This window comes from Leucopleurus acutus, assembly GCF_964270905.1.
Source record: "Leucopleurus acutus genome assembly, chromosome: 8".
NCBI classification, from domain to species: Eukaryota; Metazoa; Chordata; class Mammalia; order Artiodactyla; family Delphinidae; genus Leucopleurus; species Leucopleurus acutus.
Genome location: NC_139151.1, coordinates 69,976,349 through 70,002,354, shown reverse-complemented (window position 1 = coordinate 70,002,354; position 26,006 = coordinate 69,976,349). Strand labels below are relative to the sequence as shown.

General features: G+C 37.0%; 1 protein-coding gene across 7 annotated transcripts in view; it reads left to right on the top strand.

The window, feature by feature from the left end:
• SOX6 (SRY-box transcription factor 6) overlaps positions 1-23,920 on the top strand; it is a 518,084-nt gene extending 494,164 nt beyond the window's left edge. For all 7 annotated transcript variants that reach the window (XM_082845245.1, XM_082845244.1, XM_082845243.1 and 4 more), the window contains 3 exons: positions 11,828-12,061; positions 14,646-14,862; positions 23,512-23,920. In XM_082845245.1, the coding sequence (XP_082701371.1) occupies positions 11,828-12,061; positions 14,646-14,862; positions 23,512-23,815 (755 nt within the window). In that variant the 3' untranslated portion in view covers positions 23,816-23,920. The remainder of the gene's footprint in view (positions 1-11,827; positions 12,062-14,645; positions 14,863-23,511) is intronic.
• Positions 23,921-26,006: the final 2,086 nt, after the last annotated feature.

Genomic DNA, 26,006 nt, shown 5'->3' with positions numbered 1-26,006 from the left:
ATTTCACTCCTTAGTGCTTTCTTTGCATGCTCTTGCATCTTTGGACCAATTAGATAGTGGCATGAACTTCATAACTGGTAATAGGCTCCTTTAATGTGCTTAACAGTACAGGGAAATGGCATCCTTACGGGGGAAGCAATATCCCAGCCAAGGAATGGTGGGCTTTGAGATTCAGAGTTATTTCATGTCACCGAATAGTGCCTGGGGTAGCTTTGGTGTAGGAGAAATGCACTAGACTTAAAGTCAGAAGACCTAGGTTCTAGGTCTGGCTTTGTTTCTTGTTAGCAATATACTAGCAGCCGGTTATTTCAGAGGCTGGTAACTCACCTTCTCTGAGCCTTGGTTTTCTCATCTATAAAGTGAAGTGAATATATTTACCCTCTTACCCATTTCAAAGGATTGTAAGGAGGATTGAGATAATGTATTTCCTGAAAGCACTTTGTAAATGTTATTGTAGGTAAAATTCCTTAGTACACTTGGTGTTTCTATTCTGGAAACTGATCTCTGGTCTAGACTAGTGAAAAACATAAACTGTTCTTTAAAATAATTACTTTGGTACTCTAATTAGTGAAATGTCTGTTTCCAAATTGTCCAGCGGAATTTTTTCTTTATGTGTACACTACATATGTTTATATCTTTATCTCTATCTATCTATCATCTATCTATCTAATTTATTCAGTAAATTTCTTGGTATAGGTAAGTTCAATACTTGAGGTAAGTAGGGCATTTGAGGTAGGTAGGGATTAAAGAAGCTTAAAATGAAAATAGGGAAATGAAAATTTTCCTATGGCTTTCCCCTGCATTGGTCGAATGAAGAATTAACACTTTAATCAAAGTACCACAGGTTATTCATCTTTTGTTCCTGTACCTCTGGTTCCTTATTTTTCTTCTGAACCGACCTCTAGTTCAGAAGAACTATGCATCCATATTTTGCATTTGCTGTCTTTAAATCATGACACCCATCAGTAAATCATTCTTTGCTAACCTATCTAGCTAATCCTCTATAAAAGACACAGAGCTCAAACCATACTCTTCCACTGCTGGTATCCCTCCTTCTCTGAAGATGAACACATCAGTTCTCTAATGATAAAGGTTCTCGCTCAGCCACGGAATGTATTTTCCTGCCAAGTAAACCACTAGGATAGCCAAATCATCCATCTCTTTTATTTTCCAAGAAGAAATCAAATTTGAATTTCAAATAGCCTTCTTATAATGAAAGTAAGTTCACATTCTGGCAGTAAGTTGGGGTGCAAAGTTAGCAGAACTTCCATAATCATAGACAGACAGCTGTCAGCCATCCCTACAACATAGTGAATTAGACCTCTACAATATTAAGATACATTTGATGGAATAAACTTGGTGAAAAAAATCCAACCTATGTCATATTAATAACTTCCTCCTTTCCTAATTTTTCATGTCTGCTTCTAATATTCCTTTATCTTCTACATTTTTGTTTCTGATGCACTCATGATCATTTTCTCTGTTAACTCAGATGTGTCATGTAACTCTTTCAAAATCCCACAGGAGAAAATTAATTATTCTGTTGATAGACTAAAGTAGTCTAAAATAGTGTGATTGTCAAGGACCCAATGGTGTATATTATATTTGTCTCTTTTTATTAGTAAGCAACCAATTGTAGCATTTTTTCCCCTTTTAATAATTCTTTTTGCTAAATGACTCTTTTTTTTTTTTTTTTTGAGTTCACAATGGCCTGAATATGCCACACACTCAGGTTTGCAGACAAAAGAATCTTTCAGAAAAATATCACTTACATTCGTTTGTTTGGTTTTCTGTTTTACTTCGGTACTTTTGTTTTTACCTTTTTTGAACTAAGCACTGAAATAGTTTTATTTTGGATAGTATCCCATTGTATGTATATACCACAGTTTGTCCATTTTCCAGTTATTTTCAGCCTTTGGTTATTCTGAATAAAAGTGCTATTATATTCTGAAAAGTTCTCATTTGTTTTGGGTAAGTATTTAGGAATGGAATTGCAGGTCATCGATGAATGTATATTTTACTTTAAAAGAAACTGCCAAGCTGTTTTCCAAAATGGTTATGCCACTTTACACTTCTGCTATCAATATGTTTGAGTTCCAGTTGCTCCATATCCTTGCCGACATTTAGTGTTGTAATCCATTCTAGTGGGTGCAAAATGGTATGTGGCTTTAATTGCCTTTTCCCGATGACTAATGACATGGAATACCTTTTCATGTGCTCAATGGCCATAACTGTATCTTCTTCTGTAAAGTTTTTTTTATGAGTCTTTTTGCCTATTTTTAAATTAGATTGTTTACTTTTTGTTTTTGGTAAAAGTTCTTTATATATTCTTGATACAAGTCTTGTCAGACGTGTATTTTTCCCCAGTCTGGGCCTTAACATTTCATTTTCTTAATAATCACTTTTGATAAGCAGAGTCTTAATTTTGATAAAGTTCAATTTATTATTTTTCTTGTATATTTAGTGCTTTATTTGCCATATCTAAGAATCTTTGCTTATGACAAGATCACTAAAATATTCTCCAAGATATTCCTTGAGGAGTGTTATAGTTTTTGTTTTTGTTTCAAATCATGATTCATCTCAATTAATTGTTGTGTGTAATGTGTGGTAAGAGGTCAAAGTTTACTTTTTTCCCCATATTTGTCCACTTGTTCTAGCACTGTTTGTTGAAAAAAAAAGATCATTTTTAACAGCTTAGGTCTTTATTGAAAATTGGCCATATATGTGAGGAAGATTTAATTCTAGGCTGTCTGTTCTGTTCCACTGATTTATTTGTCTATTCTTTTTTTAAAATTTTTATTGGCGTATAGTTGCTTTACAATGTTGTGTTAGTTTCTACTGTACAGCAAAGTGAATCAGCTATACGTATACATATATCCCCTCTTTTTTGGATTTCCTTCCCATTTAGGTCACCACAGAGTATTGAGTAGAGTTCCCTGTGCTATGCAGTAGGTTCTCATTAGTTATCTGTTTTATACATAGTGTATATGTGTATATATATATCGATAGTGTATATATGTCAATCCCAATCTCCCAATTCATCCCACTCCCCCCCCTTCCCCCTTGGTATCCATACGTTTGTTCTCTATGTCCGTGTCTCTATTTCTGCTTTGTAAATACGATCGTGCATTCCAATTTTTTCAGATTCCACATATATGCGTTAATATAATACATTTGTTTATTCTTTTAACAATCCCACACTGTCTTTATTACTCTAGTTTTTACAATGTCACAAGGTATTTTTTACTGTAAGTCTTGACATCAGGTAGTTTGAATCCTCCAACTTTCTTCAAGTTTGTTTTGGATTTTTTACTGCTTTATTTTTCATATAGTTTTAAAAATCATCTCGTCAATTTCTAAAAACAGTCTTTTGCAATTTTATTAGGATTGGGTTGAATCTATAGATAAATTTGGAAAGAATTGACATCTTAACAATATTGAGTCTTCAGATCCATGAACATGGTGTATTCCTCCATTTATTTAGGTTTACTTTATTGAACTCACAAATGTTATATATTGTTTTCAGTGTAGAGGTCTTGCACACTTTTTTGGTTAAATTTATTCCTAAGAATTTTATTTTCTGATGCTATTATGAATGTAAACTTAAGAAATTATTTTTTAAATCGCTGCTAGTATATAGAAGTACAGTTGATTTTTATATTTTTATATTGTATATTGCAATAATGGTAAATTTACTTTTTAGTTCTAGTAATTATTTTGCAGATTTCTTAGGATTTTCTATGTAAACAATTATATTATCTATGAATACACATAACATTACTTATTATTTTCCATTTTGCCTGCTTTTTATTTCTTTACCTGCAGAAGAATGTTGATTAATAGTGGTAAGAGTGGACATCCCTTGCCTTGCTCTTCATCTTGGAGGAAAGCATTCAGTAGTTCACTATTAAGTATGATATCCTACAGGTTTTCCTTAAAAGTTCTTTATCAGACTGAGGAAATTCCTATCTATTATTAGTTTCCTGAGAGTTTTTATCATGAATGGGTATTGCATTTTGTCAAAACCATCTTCTGAATCTATTGTGATGATCATTTTTTTTCCCCTTTGTTTTGTTAAATTACATTGCCTGATTTCAAATATTAAATTACTATTACATTTTAACTTAATTTATCCTGAGATAAATCATACTTGGTCATGTTTTATTATCCATTTTACATATTACTGGGTTTAATTTGCTAATATTTTATTAAGAATTTTTGCACTTATGTTCAAATCTCTGTCAGGGTTTGATGTTACTTCATAAAATGAATTTGGGAAGTATTCTTTCTTCCTCTACTTTCTTAGTTTGTGTAAGACTACTATTAGTTTTTCCTTAAATGTTTGGAAGAATTTACCAGTGAATCCATTTGAGATTGGAGTTTCCTTTGTGGGAAGGTTGTTGGCTATAAATTGAATTTCTTTATTAGCTATAGGAGTATTCAGACTTCTTATGTATTCTTGAGTGAATTTTAGCAGTTTGTGTCCTTCAAGGAATTTGTTCTTTTCATCTAAGTTGTCAAATTTATTGGAATTAAATTATTCACAGTCTTTGCTTTCTATCCTTTTAAAGTGAATAGTATCTATAGTGATATCCCCTCTTTCAATCCAAATATTGGTATTTTTGTTTTCCCTTTTTGTAGATCAGTCTCACTAGGGGTTTATCAATTTTATTGATCTTTTCAAATTACCAATGTTTGGCTTTGTAAATTGTTTCCTATTCACTGATTTCTACTCTTTATCCATTCTGAAAATCTCCAATTTTAACTGGATTATTTAATTCATTTATATTTAATGTAATTATTAATTTTGATGGGATTAAGTCTTGCAATTTGCTATTTTTCTATTTGTTCCCTCAGTTTTTGGCTTTCTGTTATTACTTTTCTTCCTTTTGCTTAATTGAATCCTTTTTCTAAGCTACTATTATGAAAACTTTTTTTTTTTTTAGGGCAGTTTAAGTTTCACAGTAAAACTGAGGGAAAGATAGAGATTTCCCATATACTCCCTGCCTTCACACATGCATAGCCTCTCCCATCATCAACATCCCACCAGAGTGGTACACTTGTTATAACTGATGAACCTATGTTGACACATCATAACCACTCCAAATCCATCGTTTATATTAGGGTTCATTCTTGATGTTGTACATTCCTTGGGTTTGGACAAATGTAGAACATGTATCTATCATTATGGTATACAGAGTATTTTCATTGCCCCCAAAATCCTCTGTGTTCACCTATTCATCTCTCCCTCCCCTTTACAACCACTGATCTTTTTACTGTTTCCTTCTGAATCCTCTTTTTAGTCTTCCATTTGAATTACTCTACTGGTGTTTTAGCTATACCTCTTTGTATTTTTTTAAAAATTGTTTTTTCTAGATTCACTGTTCATTCTTAATTTGAATATCCTTACAGTTAAAATTATACTACTACTCAAGCAACATTTAATATTTACTACCTTTGTCCTTTGTGCCAGCCATTTTTCTCATGTGTTTTACATCTTCATATATTATAAATCCCACGATGCAATGTTGTATTTTGTATTAAATAGTCCCTTGTCTTTTAAAAACATTAAACAATCAGCCGTTTATTATGAAATCCAGAGAAGAAAAAAAATTTCTTAATTTAGTCACATATTTATCATTTTCAGTGCTCTTCTTTTCTTCCTATATATCTAAGTTTCCATCAGATGTTATTTCTCTTCATCTTGAATAATTTCCTTGAATGTCTCTTTTGGTCTGGGTCTGCAGGTAATGCATTCTCTCAGCTTTTGTCTGAAAATGTATTTTACATTCATTTTTGAAGCATATGTTCATTGGATAAGACTACATTGATTTTTTTTCTTTTAGCAGTCTAATGATATGCCATAGGCTTCCAGTCTTCATTGTTTCTAATGAATAATCAGCCATAATTTGCATTATTGTTTCATTGTATATATTATGTGTCCTTTTTCTCTGGCATTTTCCCTTTGTCTTTGGTTTTCAGCAGTTTGACTAGTGTTTAGGTATGGTTTTCTTTGTATTTATCCTGCCTGCATTTGTCTGAATGTCTTGAACCTATAAGGTGATTTTTCTCACCAGATTTGGGTAATTTTCAGCCCGTGTTTCTTCAAGTAGTTTTCAGTCATGATTCTCTCCTCTCTTTCTAGAACTCCAGTTACACTTAGGACAGTATATCGTTTTACGTATTGCAAAGTCTCTGCCTACTTTTTCAGCTTTTTTTCTTTCTGTTTTTGAGACTAGCTAATTTCTTTTGATGTATTTTTAAGGTCACTGACCCTTTATTCTGCACTTGAAAATGCTATGAAGTCCATTCAGTGTATTTTCATCTCAAATACGTCTTTCAGTTCTAGAATTTCCCTGTTTCATTTTATAGTTTCATTTCTCTGCTGAGTTCCCCCATTTATGCATTAATTATGATATTATTTTCCTTTATATCCTTGAACATATTTTTAATGGCTACTTTAAAGTCCTTGTTTGCTAATTACACTGTTTGAGCCATTGCAGTTTCTTTCTGTTGATATTTTTTTTCGGGGGGGGGGTGTCTCTGGGTCACATTTTCCTGGTTGTTTGCATAACTAGTGTTTTTTTTTTATTATACACTGTACAGTGTGGATTATAAATTGTAGAGACTCTGGCTTCTATTATCTTCCTCTGTTAAGAATGTTTATTTTTGTGCTAGGAGGCAGTTAAAATACTTGCTGGTCACATTGAACTTGTGGAGGCTTAGTTTTGCACCGTTAGGTAGTGACTGTTTGAGTTTTGTCTTCAGTCCTAAGATGAATCCTTAGTCTTAGCATACAGTCTTTATTCCTAAAGAGTGGTCCCTCTGGGGTTTCAGTGGAAAGCCTGAAGTTTTCATGCATACTTTCTAACTTTGTAGGATTCAAATCCAAATTCTGTTTCCCTTGCAGTGGGCATCAGCTGAAATTTCTGCTCAGAGTTTTCAGATATACAGCCCTGGTTTCCACCAGAATCATTGAAGTCATCCCTATACATGTGAAGTTCAGGTGTCAGGCACTCAGAAGCCTCAAACTGTCTCTTCTGATACATTAGGCCAAGTAAGACTGACTTTCTGTTTGCATTCTAGCCACTCCATGCTACTCAGACTGGGGAGTGTCTTCATGGAAAAACTATGAAAACAGGGGGTTTACTCAGTGACATTTCTTCCTTTCTAAGATTGAATCCTCTCCAGTTTCTTCTTAATTTTGGTAGATCTCAAGTACCTTCAACTGGTTTTTTTTTCATATTTTTTCCAGCAGCTATAATTATTATCTGCTTGAAAGTTAGTCTGATATACGTTATTCTGCCATTACCAGAACTGGATCCCAGAAGAGAATCTTTTGTGCTATATTTTACTTATATTACATTCATTCTGTCTGACAAAATGTAAGTTTTAATGGGCCTGTGAGGAGGTATTTATTCACCTTATTTTTCTGTATTCTTTATTGCCAATTCACTGGTAACCATTGAGACTATTCAGTGGTAATTTCTCATTTAGCTTCCATTTTGATCTCTTGTAGAACACATTTGTTCTTGTCACTACCCTGCTTTTTTATAATAAAAACCTTAAAGACTTCTTGGCTTTGAAGTCAAGGTACTTAGCAATCTTGCCCCTACTTACTTTCCGAATTTAATCTCTTGGTATTCCCCTGTTTTTTTAAAAAATCTCAAGCCATAGCCAGATTCTTTTTATTCCCTAAAACCCTCTGTGCTTTTGTTATAACTCTGTGCCTTTATATTCACACATTCTCCAACCTAGAATGCTTTCACACTCATACCTGCTGGTAAGTTCTTACTCTTCCTTTAAGATACTGCTCAAGCAGTACTTCCTCTCTGAAGCTTCCGTGTTATTCATATCTGTCCATTCCAACAACATTAATAGCTTCCCTTCTCTGCTTTCCTAGCACCTTGAAATTACCCATGTTAGCACTTACACTGTTTTGTAATTTTCTGTTTATGCATCTGTTTCCCACACTGGACCAAATTCCTTAAAAACAAGTCACATGTGTTATTTATCTTTGTATACTCCATCACAATGCTGGGTACGTCTGAAATTTGTCAGAAGTGTTTGCTGAATTGATGCATAAATAAATGATTCCTAAGCACATTATAGAATTTGCTAGAGTTCCTCCTTAGGGAGAACTTTATATATGCACAAATCCACACAAAACGCTTACTCATTCACTCACATAACCCTTGGCATTTACCCAGAAAGGGGGCCTCTCTAGGATTAGTTCAGGACCATTGCCATAGGCTATGATGGTTAAACTGGCCTTCTTTCCAGCCCACCTGGAAAAACTCAGCTTTCTGTATTCTCTTTCAATCGTCTGAATCACAGATCCCTAAGAAAGTTTTTGCCTTGGCAGTTTCTGTTTTTTCCTCATAGACTATCTTTTTTCATCTAACTGAAAGTTTGCCTTTACACAGACTGTGATATGGGAGATGAAGGATGAATTAAACTCAGGAAAATAGAGAGAGCAGGAATTCCTGGAGTAAAGGGGAGTAAAGTATAGAGTTTTCCTTATCTGTTAAAAGGGATTTCCTAAAATACAATCTCTTTTTAAATTTCTGAGTTTATACACATATATACAGGCATATGTATTTTTATTGCTATAACAATAATTCCCTCACCAGTTTGTTTCATGAAGCAGTTTTGGGAAGTTAAGGGACACTTTCTAAATATTCTTTTGATGTTAGGGCCCCTTTATATTTTCTTAAAATTCTGACTCTGATCATATATCAGATCCAATTTAAAAGTAGCTTCAAAACTTTTGATCTCTCTGGATAAGTCTCTTCTTCTTCCTAAATCTTGGTTCATTAATACAACATTTCTAGTTTTAACTTGGAATGTCCCATTCATTTTGCAGTTGACTCTGCTTGGGAGAGAGAAAAGGAGACAAGAAAAAAAAGATGTGCATACACCCTGGTGTTTTCTATTTTCCCTTAATTCACATTTTTATACTATGTACTGTGCTTGAATTTCTCAATTTCTGGGTGTATTTCTTGTGAGAATAGAGATCTGCTGTGTAATTAATTCAGTGTCAGTCAGTGTCATGTAAATAATATGTACTATGGGAGGACAGACCAGGTCAGTGTAGGACAGTTGGTAGGGTGGGACCTGAACTCTATACCTTGGAGAGGGTGGAATTTAGTCAGGTAGAAGTGAGTAGGAAGGATATGTTAAGACTACAGTATGGAATGAGAGGGAGAGAGATTGGGTTAGGTTTGGACATGTCTGGGAGTATCAATTGGTATGGAGTAGAAGGTCTACTAAAACCAGAGTCTAAAAATCTACGATGATCAGTCTGTAGGAGATTAAAACTGCCTGTTAACAATGAAATACATCTTGTAAGTGAATAAATAAATGGAAGCTGGCTATTTGGTGTTGCTAGAGGTGAAGAAAAGCTATGACAGTAAAAGCAGATCTCAAATGTTAATCACCTGTAGCAAAGTAGTTAACTTAGAATAATATTGAAATGTTTTTGCATCTGACAGTCTCCACAAGCCTGTCTCCTTTTATATGTATGCATGCAAGTATATAAATTGCTGAATTCATGTCAGTTGTAAAGTAATGGCACTGAGGGCATCATAAATTACTATGGTGATCCTCAGGAGAAGACACTGTCGTATCTGAATGAGTGTTTCACTTCCAGAGTAATGTATGCCTTCGTCTGGCCCAGCAGTCAGCATATTGCCCTGTGTTGATGGATATTGTCAGCTGGAAGCTACACTACATTTCACTGCACAATAAACATGGCTGTCAAACCCATATAAAGTGAAATCAATTTATCCTGTATGGTCAGTGCATTTTAAATGAAATTAATGTACTGTGGGTATGGTGGCGAAAAGGTAGCATATTAGTTATGCATCTTGGGATCTGAGACTTTTCATGTAAGGGATCATTCTGTCTAGTCAGCCTAAAAGAAAGGCTGTTTATAAAATATTTTATTTTGCATGGTCTTCAGAAAGGGGCCCCTCTGCCCTTCTTCATGTTTAGAAAAGAATTGACAGTATTAGCCAGTTCAGCCCTTTTATTTGCAATAAATGATGACCATATTTGCCAAATAATAGTGCACTTTAATGTTCTAATTTATTCCTAGCTCTGACACAAACAAATTTCTACTTCATCAAGGTAGCTAGAAATAGAGTAGAAGGGCAGAGATGGATTGGATCATGTTGTTCCTGTATAATCACTCCACTGAGCTGAAAGGATTTACTTTTTCCAAAATGTAGAGATGTAGGTTTTAATGCATATTTTGCTTCTAAACTTTTGGGAGTAGGCTTTCCTGTTTATGCAGTAGAAGCCCTGGCTGAGGCCATCAGTCCAACTTTGTTTTGCATTTAACTATAGGGGTTCTCAATCTATAGGGAGATATATAGTAGTTGCCACCTGTAAAGCACCCATCAGTGTATCATGCTGGTAGGGGGTATGAAAGCAAGCAAGAGCTATGTTCATTCATTGATTCATTTATTCAACCATTCATTAACTGAATGTATTTTACTAACTGAAACTCTGGATGCCATGTGCTTTATTGGAACCTAGGGATACAGCAGTGAAGGAGAGCCAGTTCCTGCCATATCCTCAAGAAGGTTTCAATCTAGTAGGTTACTGTGGTCACTTCTTTGGAAACTATAAAATATCAGGAATTTAGACTTAGTTTCATAGGGGATGTTAAAGAGCTACGCTCACACAGCAGAAAAATATATCAGGACCCTTGAAATGACTGCCTTTTAGTCTACTAGTTTTGCATATGAGTTGAAAACTGAACAGTCCTTTACTTAATAAGTATTTGAGTATCTATTACATGGAAAATCCTGGGGATACAAAAATGAGTGCAACATAAACACTAACTTTAGGGGTCTCATATTCCTGGGGATGGAATGGAAATGTTAGAGAGAGATAGCCACATAAGCAAGTAATTTCTTTGGAGCGTGTAACATTAAAAGAAAGAGGAATGAATGCATCCTGGGAGGCAACATTGCAAATGCCCTTCCTTTGGCTTGAATTACCCTTCCCATCGTCTTTACTACCCGCCCCCATTCACGTGCTAATTCCTATTCATCCTCCAAGACTCAGCTTAGATGTCACCTCTCCTAGGAGGCATTAGCTCACTGTCCCGTCTGCTGGCACCCTCTTGATGCCCTGTTTACTTCAATATTAGAGCACTTACCATACACTCTGTTACAATTGTCTGTTTGGGGTCTGTCTCCTCCCTGAACTGTGAGCTCCTTTAAAAGCAGGTGCTGTTTTATTCACTTTTGTATACCTAGCACCCGGCATAAAGCCTAACTCATAGTAATTGCTCAGTTAATAGTTATCATTGAATTACTAATGAATTCATGCAACACACAACATTTGAATAGGCCTTAAAGAATGAGTGGGATTTAGCATGAAGAAGTAGGAGAAGGGGCTTCCAGGCAGTGAGGGGAGCACTGGCCAAGGCACAGTATTGTGAAAGAGAGTGCTATTGGGGGTAAGAGATAGTTTGAAGTGGCTACAATGTTTGGCAAATGAGGCTAAAATGATAGGTAAGAGCCTGCTTTGAAGGGAGAAATCACGCTGGAAAGGTTACCTGGAATTGATTGTGGTAAAAGTGTACTAGGTATACAAAAACATGCAAAATTAATTCTGCCCAGTGTGTCTTTGAGGCCTACCTCAGAAGAGCCTGTAGAACTGTCATCTAAAACTGTCTTCTGCTTCCAAGAGTTCATTTAAAAAGAAGAGAAGGGCCTAGGGAAAACAGCTGAACCAGGTGGCCAGCTATGTTAACAGTCTCCAGATAATAATGCTTTGCACCCATCTTGTTCTTCCTGCCCTGACATTACAGGAAGTAAAGCAATGAATGGCTCTGCAGCTAAACTACAGCAGTATTATTGTTGGCCAACAGGAGGTGCCACTGTGGCCGAAGCACGAGTCTACAGGGATGCCCGTGGCCGGGCCAGCAGTGAGCCACACATCAAGCGACCAATGAATGCATTCATGGTTTGGGCCAAGGATGAGAGGAGGAAAATCCTTCAGGCCTTTCCTGACATGCATAACTCCAACATTAGCAAAATCTTAGGTGAGTGCAGCCGCTGATGCTGATCTTCTAACGAGTGGAAAGAAGGGGCCTAATGTGACACCTAAGGGAGACTGTGGTTTGCGGAAGTTAGGTGGAGCTCAGCAAGCTGCCCCAGGAGACTGTCATCATCTCTGCATTTCCCACCCTGCACCGGACCCTTTAGGTTTAGGAGTTAGTACATCCACCAGGTGCCAGGGCAGGACTGACTAAACACTTGTTTTAGAGACAAAACTATCTATTGTATGTGTTAATAGGACAACTCTGAGAGGTCACTGCAAAATAAGAATCATGGAGACAAGCTTTATCTCCTTTTCTTAATTCAGTCTTTTAAAATTCGTAAGTTGCTGTGAAACTCTGGGAACACTCATAGACCCTACGGTTTTCTGCTTTAGAATTCTTGGGCTCATATGTCCCTCTGAAAGAACTCACCAAGGGCTAGGGGTGACCCCCAAATAGTGTGAAATTTATGGAGTGTAGAACAGTGCCTCTAATGATAACTTTAAAACTTGTAAAATAAAACTACATTTACTTTAATAAGATATGACTAGTTCAAATTTCATAGCAGTGAGTTGAACACAGAGACCACAGGGCAGAGGCCCATTTTGTGGTAACTTGCCAGAGTGATTCTCCCGTTTCTCCGGATTAAACTCAAGCCTTGTTCTATTAGTGTAAAGCTTGCCTAGTGCAGATTATACAGTTTGGAACTATTGTGCTTAACATATTGAACGTATTTTATTCAACATGCAGCATTACAGTCAACATGTTTCCTCTTTAAAAAGAAAAAACACAGAAGGCACTGTTCTATTTAAGCTGTCATGATGTGACAAAATCTCAAAGGCAGCCGTTTAAGAAGCCGAAAAACATTAGAGACTTAAACTGTGGTTTTCATTTTTTAAATGTTTTGTTCAAAAGCAATAAATATTTAACCTGAGTAAATATCAGTGATCTGGACATACACAAATACACATGTTTTATCACTGTATAAATAATTTAACTTGATTCTGAGACATTTTGAGGCAGCGACCCCTAAGAAAATTTTAGAGATACGTAAGATCAAATAGTGTTGAAATGTTAAAATACAAGTTTTTCCTTTTTTTCTTTTTGACTTTTGAATTTCAAGATGGATACTAACTGTCATTACAGTTAAGTGGAGTTTTATTTTTAGAGTTTCAGAGATACACATAGGGGCATTATTCTTATAAATTTAAATACCTTTCAAACCAAAATGGTCCTAATATATATATTAAAATTTTTTCTAATTAATAGACACTCAAAAGAAAATCATTATTTCCCTGTCCCTAAATTTTGATATCTAACTTGGAAATTTTCCCCTTTTTGGCCATTTTATTAGCAGTATGAGTAAGCTCTCCAATGGGCACAGAACCTCTCTGTTTCCATTTTGGCATCTGTGGGGAATCTATATTATTGGTGTGCATTCGTGAAAATAATTAAGAGTATAGTAAGTATATTCATTAAAATGTAAACTTTTAAGCACAAGAATTTTAAGAGCACCAAAAACCTTAACTGGGACTCTAAGATGCTGGTAGCCAGCCGAACACAGAGAAGCCTGTCCGTGTAGACTCTCTACACAACTTTTGCACAACAATCAGGAGAAACAGGAATGGATGTGCTATTAAAACAGACCAGGATATTGCTGGCTGCATAGAATATTTGTACAACTTTTCCATTTGTTTATGTATGAAAAATCTCCACTGAAGAATAGCTGACATCCAGTCAGCACAGCTGTTACCGCTTTATTCACCAGCGAGACACAAAAATGCAATTTGATACACGTAAAAGAACACATCCCTTCTTCGTCAAGTGTTTAGATAATTCTTTATAAACAATATTAGAGAAGTGAATACTTTTCCTTCTTCCTGTATAAACCATATTAAAAATTTTTGTACTTTCATTGGTATGGCTTTGAATGAATGTTTATAGTACTTGAAAATGGTATATATGTATATATATATGTATATATATATGTATATATACATATATATATATAATTCCACTGTACCTTCCGGTTCTAAAGCTATAACTTCTTAAGTAGAGTGTAGACTTTTAATTACCCTAGGCCAGGGGATACAGTGTGCACCTTAGGTTTTTATATTTGGAAGAATATCAACATCTAACATCTTATCAAAGGACAGCTTCACTAAAGATGCTTGGAGTGTGGGAGATGTTTGAATTTCTGGAACCAAGAGAGTTTTTCCTGAGAATTGTGTCGTACTCCAAAGTATACTTAGGAAGTCTAGGTTTTTAACCCTAGGCAGATGGATGGGGAAACAACCTTGGTGTAGGAGACGATCTTAAGAAGCAAAGACGTGTTTTAAAACAATATACTTATGGTAGCATCAGCTTTAAGTTACTGAGGGAAATAATATAATAAATGTATCACATCCAAATTATTCTTTGCTCTATAGTCTAAAACACTAGTTGTGTGGCTCGATGGTATGTGGTAATAGGAGCTACCCAGAGCACAGGTGAATGAAGTGGTGGGAAGGTATATCTAGTTATTTGCCAGGAGTATGTTGTATGTTGCCTTGACCACTTGGGTACTTAAGGCTATTTTTGTGTCTAGGGTCTCGCTGGAAATCCATGTCCAACCAAGAGAAGCAACCTTATTATGAGGAGCAGGCCCGGCTAAGCAAGATCCACTTAGAGAAGTACCCGAACTATAAATACAAACCTCGACCGAAACGCACCTGCATTGTTGATGGCAAAAAGCTCCGGATTGGGGAGTATAAGCAACTGATGAGATCTCGGAGACAGGAGATGAGGCAGTTCTTTACCGTGGGGTAAGTGTTCCTGCATTTAACCACCTGGGCTTTCCTGCGGTAAGAAACCACAGGATGGCTACTGGCAGTGTTTGGGGGAAGGAGATTAGGGAAGGGAAGAGGTTGTGACACACCGAAGGGGCCTGTCACAAGCGCACAGCCTTGCAGCATGGCTTCTGCTCAAATCAAAACAAACAGGCAACAGATCACTCCCAACTGATAACCCCTTTCATTGTCTCTCAAAGTAATCTAGGATGTCCAGTGCCCACACACAAAGTTTCTGGTAGTTTATTTAAGCAGACACACAGGGAGAAAAAAAGAGTAAAAACTAACCTTAAGAAATCCCCAGAAGCTTTCTAGCTTCTCTGGGTGGTGTTTCTGACTCTAATCACAATAGTCTGCTTTTGTTGTGGGATTTACCACAAGATAATTGGCCTTGACATTGGTTAGAGGACCTCATTTTTGGCATAAGATCCAGAACTCCTGTTGCAGTAAATTATTCTGTGGTAGAAGCAGTAACAATGTGGATTTTCTTGCTTAAATCAGAAACTAGACATGTTTTTGATATCTTCAAGTCTGATTTCATGTCATTTTGTTTAAAAATTAGGTAATAGATTTCTGGTATAAATTTCCACTTGGCTGACTGGCTGTCTGCACTCGAAAGAGGCCTCTTGTAACCACAGTGGTCAGCAGAGCGGGGTGCAGATGTCTGTAGGTTCCAGCACACTCAGACCTAGCAGCACAGGGGTGGCAAACCAGAGGGCCGTCTGGAGGCAGTGGCCTGAGGCAGCTGGCATCAGACTGGGGAGACACTTGGGAAAGGGCTTGAGAGAGAGAAGTGGAGGAAGCAAAAAGGAAGCTGTGTTCACTGTTAACTGGAAGGGGAATTGAGGAGCTGTGCTGTGCCAGGGAAACAAGAAAGCTTCACTTGGAGGTGAAGAAAAGAGATGCCTTAAAGGAGGAGTAAAGAACCATTTATTTTTAAGGACACTCAGAAAATAACCTCATGAAACACAAGGCTGGTTTCAGAAGCATGTGTTTAAAAACATACTACTAATTTGGAAAAGTAAATAGTCAGAATACAAAAAAAAAAAAAAAAGGCCAATGAGAGCAGTCTGGGTCACTATACAATACACTAGAGTGTTCTGGGGAGGAGCATCGGCTTCTGCGTTTGACCACTGAGTTTGAGACGCTGTGCGACCTATTTGGGCAAGTTATTTAACTTTTCTAAGCTTCTGTTTTCTCATGTGTGAAGTGAAACGAATAATAGTACCTATCTCATACGATTGTTGAGAGGATTCAATGAGGCAGTGCTTTTAAAAGTACTTTGTATAATGCTTAGTACAATATCAATAAAGGTGAATGCCTGTCATTATTATTACTATTAAATATGGATTTGCTATCAGAGTAAAACTATATTTTATATCACACTAGATAATCAACGAATTTCTTTACACTATGGCAGAACCTTTTCGAGGTAAAGTGAAGCTTAAATCACTTTGTTATTTGAGGATCCCAGTGTATTAACAGCTGAAGACATGCCAAAATAGGATATCAAATTCTTCTGTGTTACAAATGTTTGCATTTTAAAAAGTAATGCCTTTAACACCAAAAGTACAATACAATATAATTGGGCTACTCACATGTTAATTAGAGAATTTATTAAATATACCAAGTCACAGTGTACTCTAGGAAGTATAGTTGTAGGTAACAAAATATAAATTTAAGACTGTGTAATGTCTTCTTTTAATCCTGTTAGTCTATCTCTGAAAAGGTATAGAGTCTCTTTTGAGCAGAGAATCAAAAGTTTAAATTTGAGATGTTTTGTCATTCCCACCCTTCTCTCAGTCATGTCCCCTGTGTTGCATAGTGGGTCTCTTTTGCCGTAGTCTGGAAGATTATCAAAGGTACCATTTTAGTTCCCTGATACTTATTTGAAAATATGAGATGCAGTAATTCTATTTAATTTAGTCCTCTTTACCAAAGGGAACATTGATACCAGCTCTGGACCGAAATACCTCACACATAACAATGCATGTAAAATGAAACTCTAAGACAACTCAATAGCATCTACCACTTATTGAATGCCTACTGTATACGAGGTGTTTTAGGTATACAAAGTATATAATCCTCTAAATAAGATAAAGAAATGGAGGCTTCAAGAGGTCCTATGGCTACTGAAAAGGGAGCAAGAGCAAAGGATTAAATCAGGTCTCTGCCTCTGTCATGCCAAATGACTGAGGAATTGTCTTCACAACATCGCTTCAAAATATGCCTCAGAGTCCTATTCTGCACAGTTGTGAGTATGACTGTGCCATTTGAGGAAGAGCTCCTAGAACCTAGAGAAAATAAGGTCTTTTGTTGTGGTATACAGTAGCATAAAAGGAGCTTGGAAATTTAGAGACTAAGGATTCTGATGGCGTAGAGGTCCTTTGTGGAAGGCTCATTTTAGACTGTGGAATAGGGCTATGGATGTGCAGGCAATGGCCAGAATATCTTACTCTTAAATCTCCAGTGCTCAGTATTCTCCTCTGCCCAGTTTTGATAATACTTGCCACATAAAGCCAGGTATTATTTCCACTTAAGGATTCGTATTTTCTTTTAAGTAGTTGTATTTGATAGATTATTAACTCCCTGGGATTCATCTTTGCAAACTGATCTTCATTAGATACGAGGTTATTTATAAGAGGGAAAGACAAACAAGAAATTCAAAGATTGCTATTGACTTCTTGAGGGAATGGGGGTGAGATCAATTTTTATAGCTGATTTTGAAAAGACGTGCATAACTTTCAAGCCAATAAAATTACATATATTGCTCAACATTGTCATACATTTTACTGATGATACAACTGGAAATTCAGTGAGTTAGGTTTTTTTTTTACTTAGCTATTATGAAATGAACTTATCAGTATATGAAATGGAGTAATATTAGCTCTAACCTTGGATTTAACCCCTTCAATTGATAGGTTAAGTATCAGAGTTCTGTAATAATCCTGATAGGAGCACTATTAAGATGATACTTATTAGGGTACATATAGCTACAACATTGTCTTTTCCCAAAGAACTACGGCCAAATGTAATGTATTTCCAATTTATTTAAAGCATATTCAGTAATTTACGTGTGAGCTAATAGAGAATTACGCAGATACTAAAAACTATTAAAATTTGGGGCTACTTTTTAAGTAACAATAATGGTAAATTATTGAATACTTACTTATGCTGAGTGAATTATACAGATTATTGCAGATACAACAAACTTATAAGATAGGCACTATCATCTTCTCTATGAGGTTGAAAAACACAATATTCAGAGATGTTAAATAATTTGTCCAAGTCCACACAGCTAGTAAATAGCAGAGCTGAGATTTAGACCAGACTTATGTGAAACATATTTCCTTTTCACCCTTACACATACCTCTCAATTAGAGCCTACAAATTTCTTAGAGGCTGTATAGTGTAGTGGTTAAGAATGTCAGTTCTGGAGCCAGACTGTTCTGGCTCAAATACTGGCTCTGCTTCTTCCTGGCTCTAGGAACTAGTGCATAGCAATTCTTATTCCTCTGAACTCTCCACTTGCCCTTGGGAAACTTATTTAAACTCTGTGTACCTCAGTTTCCTCATATATAAAATGGGGATGACAGTAATACCTACAACATCAGACCTTTCTGAAGGTATCTAAAGTGCTTGGAACAATGTCTGGCATATAGTAAGTCCCAAATTAGAGTAAATATTATTATCCTAGAGAAATGATGCTATGTGTCAGGTATATATTTCATATTATAAAGAATTATGTTCTCCTGCATCGTGGTATAAGTGATTTGAACATTTGCCATTTTGATCTTAATCTCAAAGAGGTTGAATAAAACCTATAAGATACTTACAAATTTAACTGAGTAGCATAGACTAGACATGCTATTTTTAGCATTGTCCTGTAGAGAAAGCCAGATTAGAATCTCTAATAGGTAATGTAAAAAGATGTGCAATTTATAGGTTTAATCTCCTAATGAAGCAAACTTCATTGCCTTCATTTATAGATACTGTAAAGGATCAGCAAACAGGAGCTTTGACAACATAAATAAATAGTTCCATTGCAATTGGCAAAGCTAGACTATACTCCAGGACTCTTCTTGTGATTTGGAAACCATGCAACAATGCTGGACTCTATCAGGAACAGCTCAAACTCTTTACTTGGGCTGGGAGGGAGGGTTCTTAGCCATCTCTTCTCATATCAGCTGCATGCGTGTACTTTTACAAATATCTACAACTTTTGTTTTGATGTACACATTCATTATTTGTAAAGTCCAATGCTTGCCAGCTATCCCTGTTTGTGAAATCTGCAGTGTTTGAATTTTGACTTTGCAATTGATCTGTAAAGGAAGGAAAAATGCTTTTTAGGAAAGTAACTTCCGATAGACAAAGCTTGAGCCTGCTGGCCAGATTTTCCATTTTGTTAATTGATTAGTCAGTCAGTTGGTAAGGGCCTATTTGAAACCAGCTGTGTGCCTAGTACTGTACTAAATTAATATAGTACATGAGGTATTAATTCTGTACACAGTGAGCTTTCAGAGAATGCTATAGTCAGAGAATCCAGACATATACATGAATAGGTTAGCAAATAATAGTTTGTTATACACACATGCACACACAGAATACATTGCATAGTGCTCCACATAATGTATAATGGAATACTAATTTTGATTATATAGACAAGAGCAAGTAAAGCTCTGAGGGAGGGAGATTACTATGCATTAGGGCCACGCGTAGGCCATTCTTGAGGAAGGGGACTTGAGGTTTGGATAGGGTCAGACTGGTGGAAAGTACAGGTAAAGATTCCTATTTTAGCATGAAGGAGAGCATGAACAAATGGGGGAAATGTGAAAATGTTCAAAAATAAATAAGGAGGCTATCCTAGGAATTTTTTCTGGCAGTAAGAAAAGGGTGGAATAATATTTTGGAAACCCTTGAAAGCCAGATTTCTTCAATTATAATTACCTATGCTCACTTCATTTTTTTAGTCTCTTTTTATGCTGATAATGACAACGAGAGCAAGACCAACATGACAGTTAGCTTATGATTCTGCATCCACAGAATCAGTGGTCACATAGAAGGGGCCTCAGAAGTCACATCCTTCATAGCCAGCCATTGTAGGAGTCCTTTCTAAGTTTAGCTTGAGCTCTTTCTTTGAGGGCTAGAGAGCTCACCACTTTTCAAGGGAGCTAGTTTCTTTGTGGAACACCTCCTGATGCTAGAAAGTTCTTTCTTCTTAAGTAGGCCATACTCTGCCTTTCTGCTACTTTGTAGATAGGTTCCGATCCTCTTCTTTGGTCACTTCTGGAACAAATCTCTTACTTTTTTGTGAAGAAAATCATTCAAGCATTTAAAGATGATTATATTCACATTCCTTCTCCACTACCCTCTCTCTCATATATCTAAGCTCATTATATCTTTTCGTTTGTAGAACAGGTTACCCAGACTTTTCATTTGTTTTCCTTCTCATTCACTAGTTCATTCTCTCATTCCAGGTATTCAACAGATTTTTGTTGAGTGCTTCCTATGTCCCAGGCACTGCTTCAGCTCTGGGACTACATCAGTGAAAAATCCTATCTTCATGAAGCTTCCATTCTAGTGGGGGATGTCAGACAATGAATGAGTAAATGAATGAATAAATAAAAAAATATCAAATAATAATAAATGCCTTAGAACAAACTAAAGGAGGGAAAGGGGTAGGGAGTTTTAGAGGATGGGTTGCAATTTTAAACTGAGTGGCTATAGAAAACCTCACTGAGAAGATTAACTTGAGCAAAGACCTGAGGAGGTGAGGGAGCTAGCCATGCAGATATCTGGGAGAACTAGGCAGAGAGAACAGCAATTGCAAAGATCTCGAGGAGAGGTTGTGCCTGGCTTGTTCAAGAAATAATGAGGCCAGAGCAATAGGAGCAGAATGAGTAGGTGGGATGAGTACTAGATTTCAGAGGTAGTAGAGAGCCACATGCTGAAAGGACTTGTTGGCCATTGTGAAGACTTTGAATTTGAATCTGGGTCAGATGGAAAGACATTGAAGAGTTATAAGCAGAAGAGTATTGTGATCTGACTTAGGTTTTAAAAAGATCACCTATCTACTGTGTTGAAATATTGTCTGAAGGGGATGTGCCCTGAACTAAGGAGGCAGGCTCTTACAGTAAACCAGATTAGCATTGGTGGTGGCTTGAACCAGGTTTGTAGAGGTACAGGTGGCAAAAGTGGAGGGATTTTGGATATGATCCTGAGAGTGAACCAGTAGGATTTGCTGATGGATTGGATATAGGGATATAGGATTGGCCCCAGCAGTCAGAAAGATGAAGTAATCATTAACCAAGATCTGAAAGGCCATGAGAGGATCCCAGTACATGGGAGAATGATCAGGAGTTCAGTTTTGCACCTTTATTTATCTCTCAGGCTTATTGTGAGGATTAAAGGAGGTAATGTGGAAACATCTAAGCATTGTCCATAGCACATAATAAGAGGTCAATTCAAATTTATTTAGTATATATAGATATTTTGATTTTAAAATACTGCAAAAAAATGACCATCTATTCTTTGCAAAAAGAAAATGTCCTTCATGAAAAGAAAATGTATCATTTGATGGTTTGCATATGGTATGTAGAATTTATATTATAGATTAGCTCACCATATTGGGAAATCTGTAAAATGGGTTAATAGTGCAGTAAAAGTTTTCACTCGACACTCATTACGTGATTAAGGCAAAAATATTTTTATTGCAATTATCCAAATTCAGTAAAATATTTAATGAGGCTCTTACTGCCTTGGGTAGGTTAGCATAAAATTTAATTTGTGTTAATTTGCCTAAAACTTAGGAAGCAAGAAGTATACTGTTTTTAGAATTTGATTCTATGAAAGCAAAACCAGTATCTTATCAGATGTTTCTATACATAGACTTAGATTCCTCTATCATCTTCTTTGGGGCAATCAAAAAAATAACCATGAACATCATAGAAAATGCATCAATATCAGGCACGTAGTATCAACTGGATACCTACAGGCTCTATAGAAATCAGGAATTTTTATGGGATATAGTGAGCATAGTGTATCTGTATATTGAATATCTAGGAAGGAAAGAGTGATGGAATTCAAGTCAGGTGACCTAGGTTCAAATCCCAGCAGTGTTGATTATTGAATGCAGGACCTTAAGCAAGGCCACATTTTCTTCATCTGAAAACTGGGCATAATAATACCTCATGGGGTTGCCATGTTAACTGAATGAGGTAATATATATGTAAATATTTATATATTATGTTAGTCAAAGGTTAAGGCATCATTATTATGCCTCCTAGTGTTTGAAAGAGGTTGTTAAAAATAGCATTATCAGATATCCCACAGTGTGATTCTAGGCCATTTCCATCATTTCTCCTTCTACCAGGCTGGAAGGCATGCAGACATTTTTGAGAAGTTATGCTCCTTCAGGACGTGTCAAAGAATAGCTGGTAACTAAGCTAGCTCTTCACAAATTCAGCGTATTTTGCTTTTAGATTGAGGTGGATAAAAGTTTCAATGTAGGGGGGGGCGTCAATAAGAATGCTTCAAGTGATGGACTGACCTGAGGCCAAGTATTAACAGGTGGAAGAACTTTCCAGGACTTCCCTGACCCCAGCTTTTATAAATAGATGGAAACTGAGGCTCAGAAAAGAGAGTTACAGTGACATTTTGAGGTGAATTAATAATACTGTACATAGAGATTGAGAAACACTTGGTGAATATTGCATCCGTGAGAATATTGTTTCAGTCCTAGTCTTTGAGCTAGGTAGTAGGTCTTCCATTCTTTCAACCAGTTACAATGCCTCAAGGGAAACTGAGAGACAGATAGCCATGTCTCCCTGCAGAGGGAGAGACTGCCCTTTGTAAAGGGTCTGGTAAGTTTATTTGAACTAGAGTGTCATGACGACGGACTGAGCTGGTGTGACCATGCCCTGGCACCCGCTGGGATCTAGGATGAGGCAGCGTGTTATTCTGTTAAGTGGTGGAGCTTTCACTGTTCTTCACTCCTGACTCCTCCAACCCCAGCTCCAGCCCAGGGCCACAGGACTAACGACATCCAAGATGATCCTTTCATAATTAGAAAGTAGAAGCTTCAAGGAGCTTCCCTACAAGTTCAGCCACGGAAATAAGTAGACATTTACACGGATACCAAATACACGCTTTGCCGAATCTGACTCTGGGATATACTGGATCCTTTCTCATCTTGATCTTTCCTTTGTACAGTTCTCAGACCAAGGTGAAGACGCAAACCTGCTTAACAGTATCATTATAGTATGTCTCATATTACCAGCCTATTTTTTTGTCATGTCCTGGGAGATCTTAAAAAATGATCTCACATGTAACTTTGTGGAATTAACTATAGTATTTGTTCCAAATGCCAAGGGGTTATCAGAGCTTTGCTTTCATGTTGCAAAGCCATGGATAAATTGCTCCATTGTTGCTTAACACCAATCACATCATCAGAGAGATTTGCAGGACTCCTCCAGGAAACACCTTTGTCACATTTTGTCATTTGCTTAGAATTTCAAACAGAGCCCCCTTTTAGAATGTGTGAGGGGTGAATTCCGATGCCACACGGAAGAACATACGTATATAGATATTTCCCTCTGTTTTATTTTATTTTTTGAATCTATACAGGCAGCAGCCTCAGATTCCAATCACCACAGGAACAGGTGTTGTGTATCCTGGTGCTATTACTATGGCAACTACCACACCATCACCTCAGATGACATCTGACTGCTCTAGCACCTCCGCCAGTCCAGAGCCCAGCCTCCCGGTCATCCAGAGCACTTATGGAATGAAGACAGACGGCGGAAGCCTAGCTGGAAATGAAATGATTAATGGAGAGGATGAGATGGAAATGTATGACGACTATGAAGATGATCCCAAATCAGACTATAGCAGTGAAAATGAAGCCCCGGAAGCTGTCAGTGCCAACTGAGGAGTGTTTGTTTGCTGAATTAAAATACTCTGACATTTCACCTCCCCTCCCCCAACAGAAAAGTTCTTAAAGAGCCCGCATGCATTTGTGGCTCCACAATTACATCAGCAGAATGGTCTTAATTGTTTCGTAAAGCGTGAGACAGATTAAGTTTTCCCAGATTTTTCATGAACTTGAGTTTTTTGTCGTTATTGTTATTGTTGTTGTTGTTTTTTAATTTAGGTGAAGACATATTAAATATGAGACACCAGGACTTGAAAACTTATCTCAACCCATAGCTGTCTTACAAGTCTTATATTTTGTCTTACTTTTTTTCTTTTGGATGTTGATAAAGGTTTAAGTTACTGTTTTAGATGGGGTTAAACATTCTCACTCAGGTATGCTGTGCCAGCCTACAAGTTGTGAATGTGTTTTTATTCTGAATTATTTTAGAAAACAACTGAGAATTTCATATTGTGAAACAGAACAAGTCCACGGCGTGTGCAGCTGCATGTAGAGCATATTCAAAAGGCCTCAGAATTCCATTTTTCCATGTGTAGAGTTAAACTTTGAATGTGCCAAACTTTTTCATAACTTTTGAATCTTAATATTTTGAAAGTCTTAAAGGAGACACTGCAAAGTCTTAGACAATCTTTGGCATCTTAAAATAAAATAGCAAACCACACTTTTTTTTTTTCAGAAAATGGTGAAGTACTCAGGAATCTGGAGACAAGATATTGTAAGGAATGAACAAGGTTGCCACAGTGCATGTACCCAATTGTGTTTGCCTCTTGACGTGCCATCAGTGTGTGACGTGGTACGACGTCCACGCACCAGAGCAATCACCACACCAGATACCGACATGGTGGTCTTCTCTGCCTGAGACCACCTCTCACTACATCCATTATCCCTTTGCCTTTAACCCTGACATTCAGTCTTAACACATTTTCTCTTAAATAATTTATTCATTCCAGAATGTCAAGGGTCCACTTACTATTTATTTAAAAAAATTGTTGGTGGCATTAATTTAATAATTCTTTTTTCTTACCCTCCTTCCCCAAAGAACTTTTCAGCCCTTTTCTCCTCCTTCTCCTGCTAGATACAAAGGTGTACATAGTGATTTTATGTCCCCAGAACATCTGGATGCATTTCTGAAACAAGATACTACTAAATACCTATATTGTTGTTTTTGAAAATCAGTGTATATATGGCTATAGAGCTGTGTATTTGGATACAGGTGTAGAGATTTACACTTCAACAGGTATTGCCCCTGAGGTTCCCCGTGACTTTGAATCTTTTGCCAGAATTTTCCCCTAATTCAATTAGGCAACAAGTGGTAGGATCTGCAGCAGTGGCATTTCCCCTCAATGCCATTCAGCAGCAAGGGTCAACAGTGGTGACTGCCAGGCAGGGGAGTCCCGCAGCCAATCCTAAAGCCCAAAGCTGTGGTCCATGTAGGAGTCCACAGGGATGCTGTCATGGGCTGGCGCCTTTATACTGAGCTGCCTTGTCCCATCTCGCACATCTAGGGAGTTCTTTGCAAAATCCCCAGGATGCAAGAAGCCACGTGACAGCCTCAAAGCAAAGATAGAGGCAAATAGTCTTGATACATCCAGAGAATGAAAGAAAACCATAGAGAAGGAGAAGGAGGAGAAATACATTCCCTAAATGGGATGTTCCTACTGTTAACTCTGGGGGAACAGATCACTCCTGGGGCAGCAGACGAGTTCCTCTGGCTCATTCCCTCCATCTGTGGCTGCATGGGGGTCATGCCTATGTGTGAACAAGATTAACTGCCTTTGTCACACAAGGATTTTTCTGGAGGTGCACTGATGGGCTGGGAAGCAGTGAGGCTTCATTCCCCATCTCCTAACTGCAGGGAGCTCAGCCATGCCATTTTGACCTTCCTGAAACCAGGACTGATTGCCTATGGGGAAGCCTCACCCAGAGTAGTTTGATGGGAGAATGTCAGCAGATGGGACAGTTCACCTCATGGGACAACCAGAATCTGATCACCAGGACATAGGAACGGCCCCATCAGATTTCTTGAGCCATTTTGTCACTTGGAAGAAAATAGTGTACCTTCATATTTATTTAAGAGTGCTCAAGGCCATACCCAATAGCAATAAATAGGTCTAGCCAAGACTTTCCTGTCTACGTCATTAGCTAGGAGTGCTCTCTGTCAACTGATTAAGGTACTGATAGGAATGTT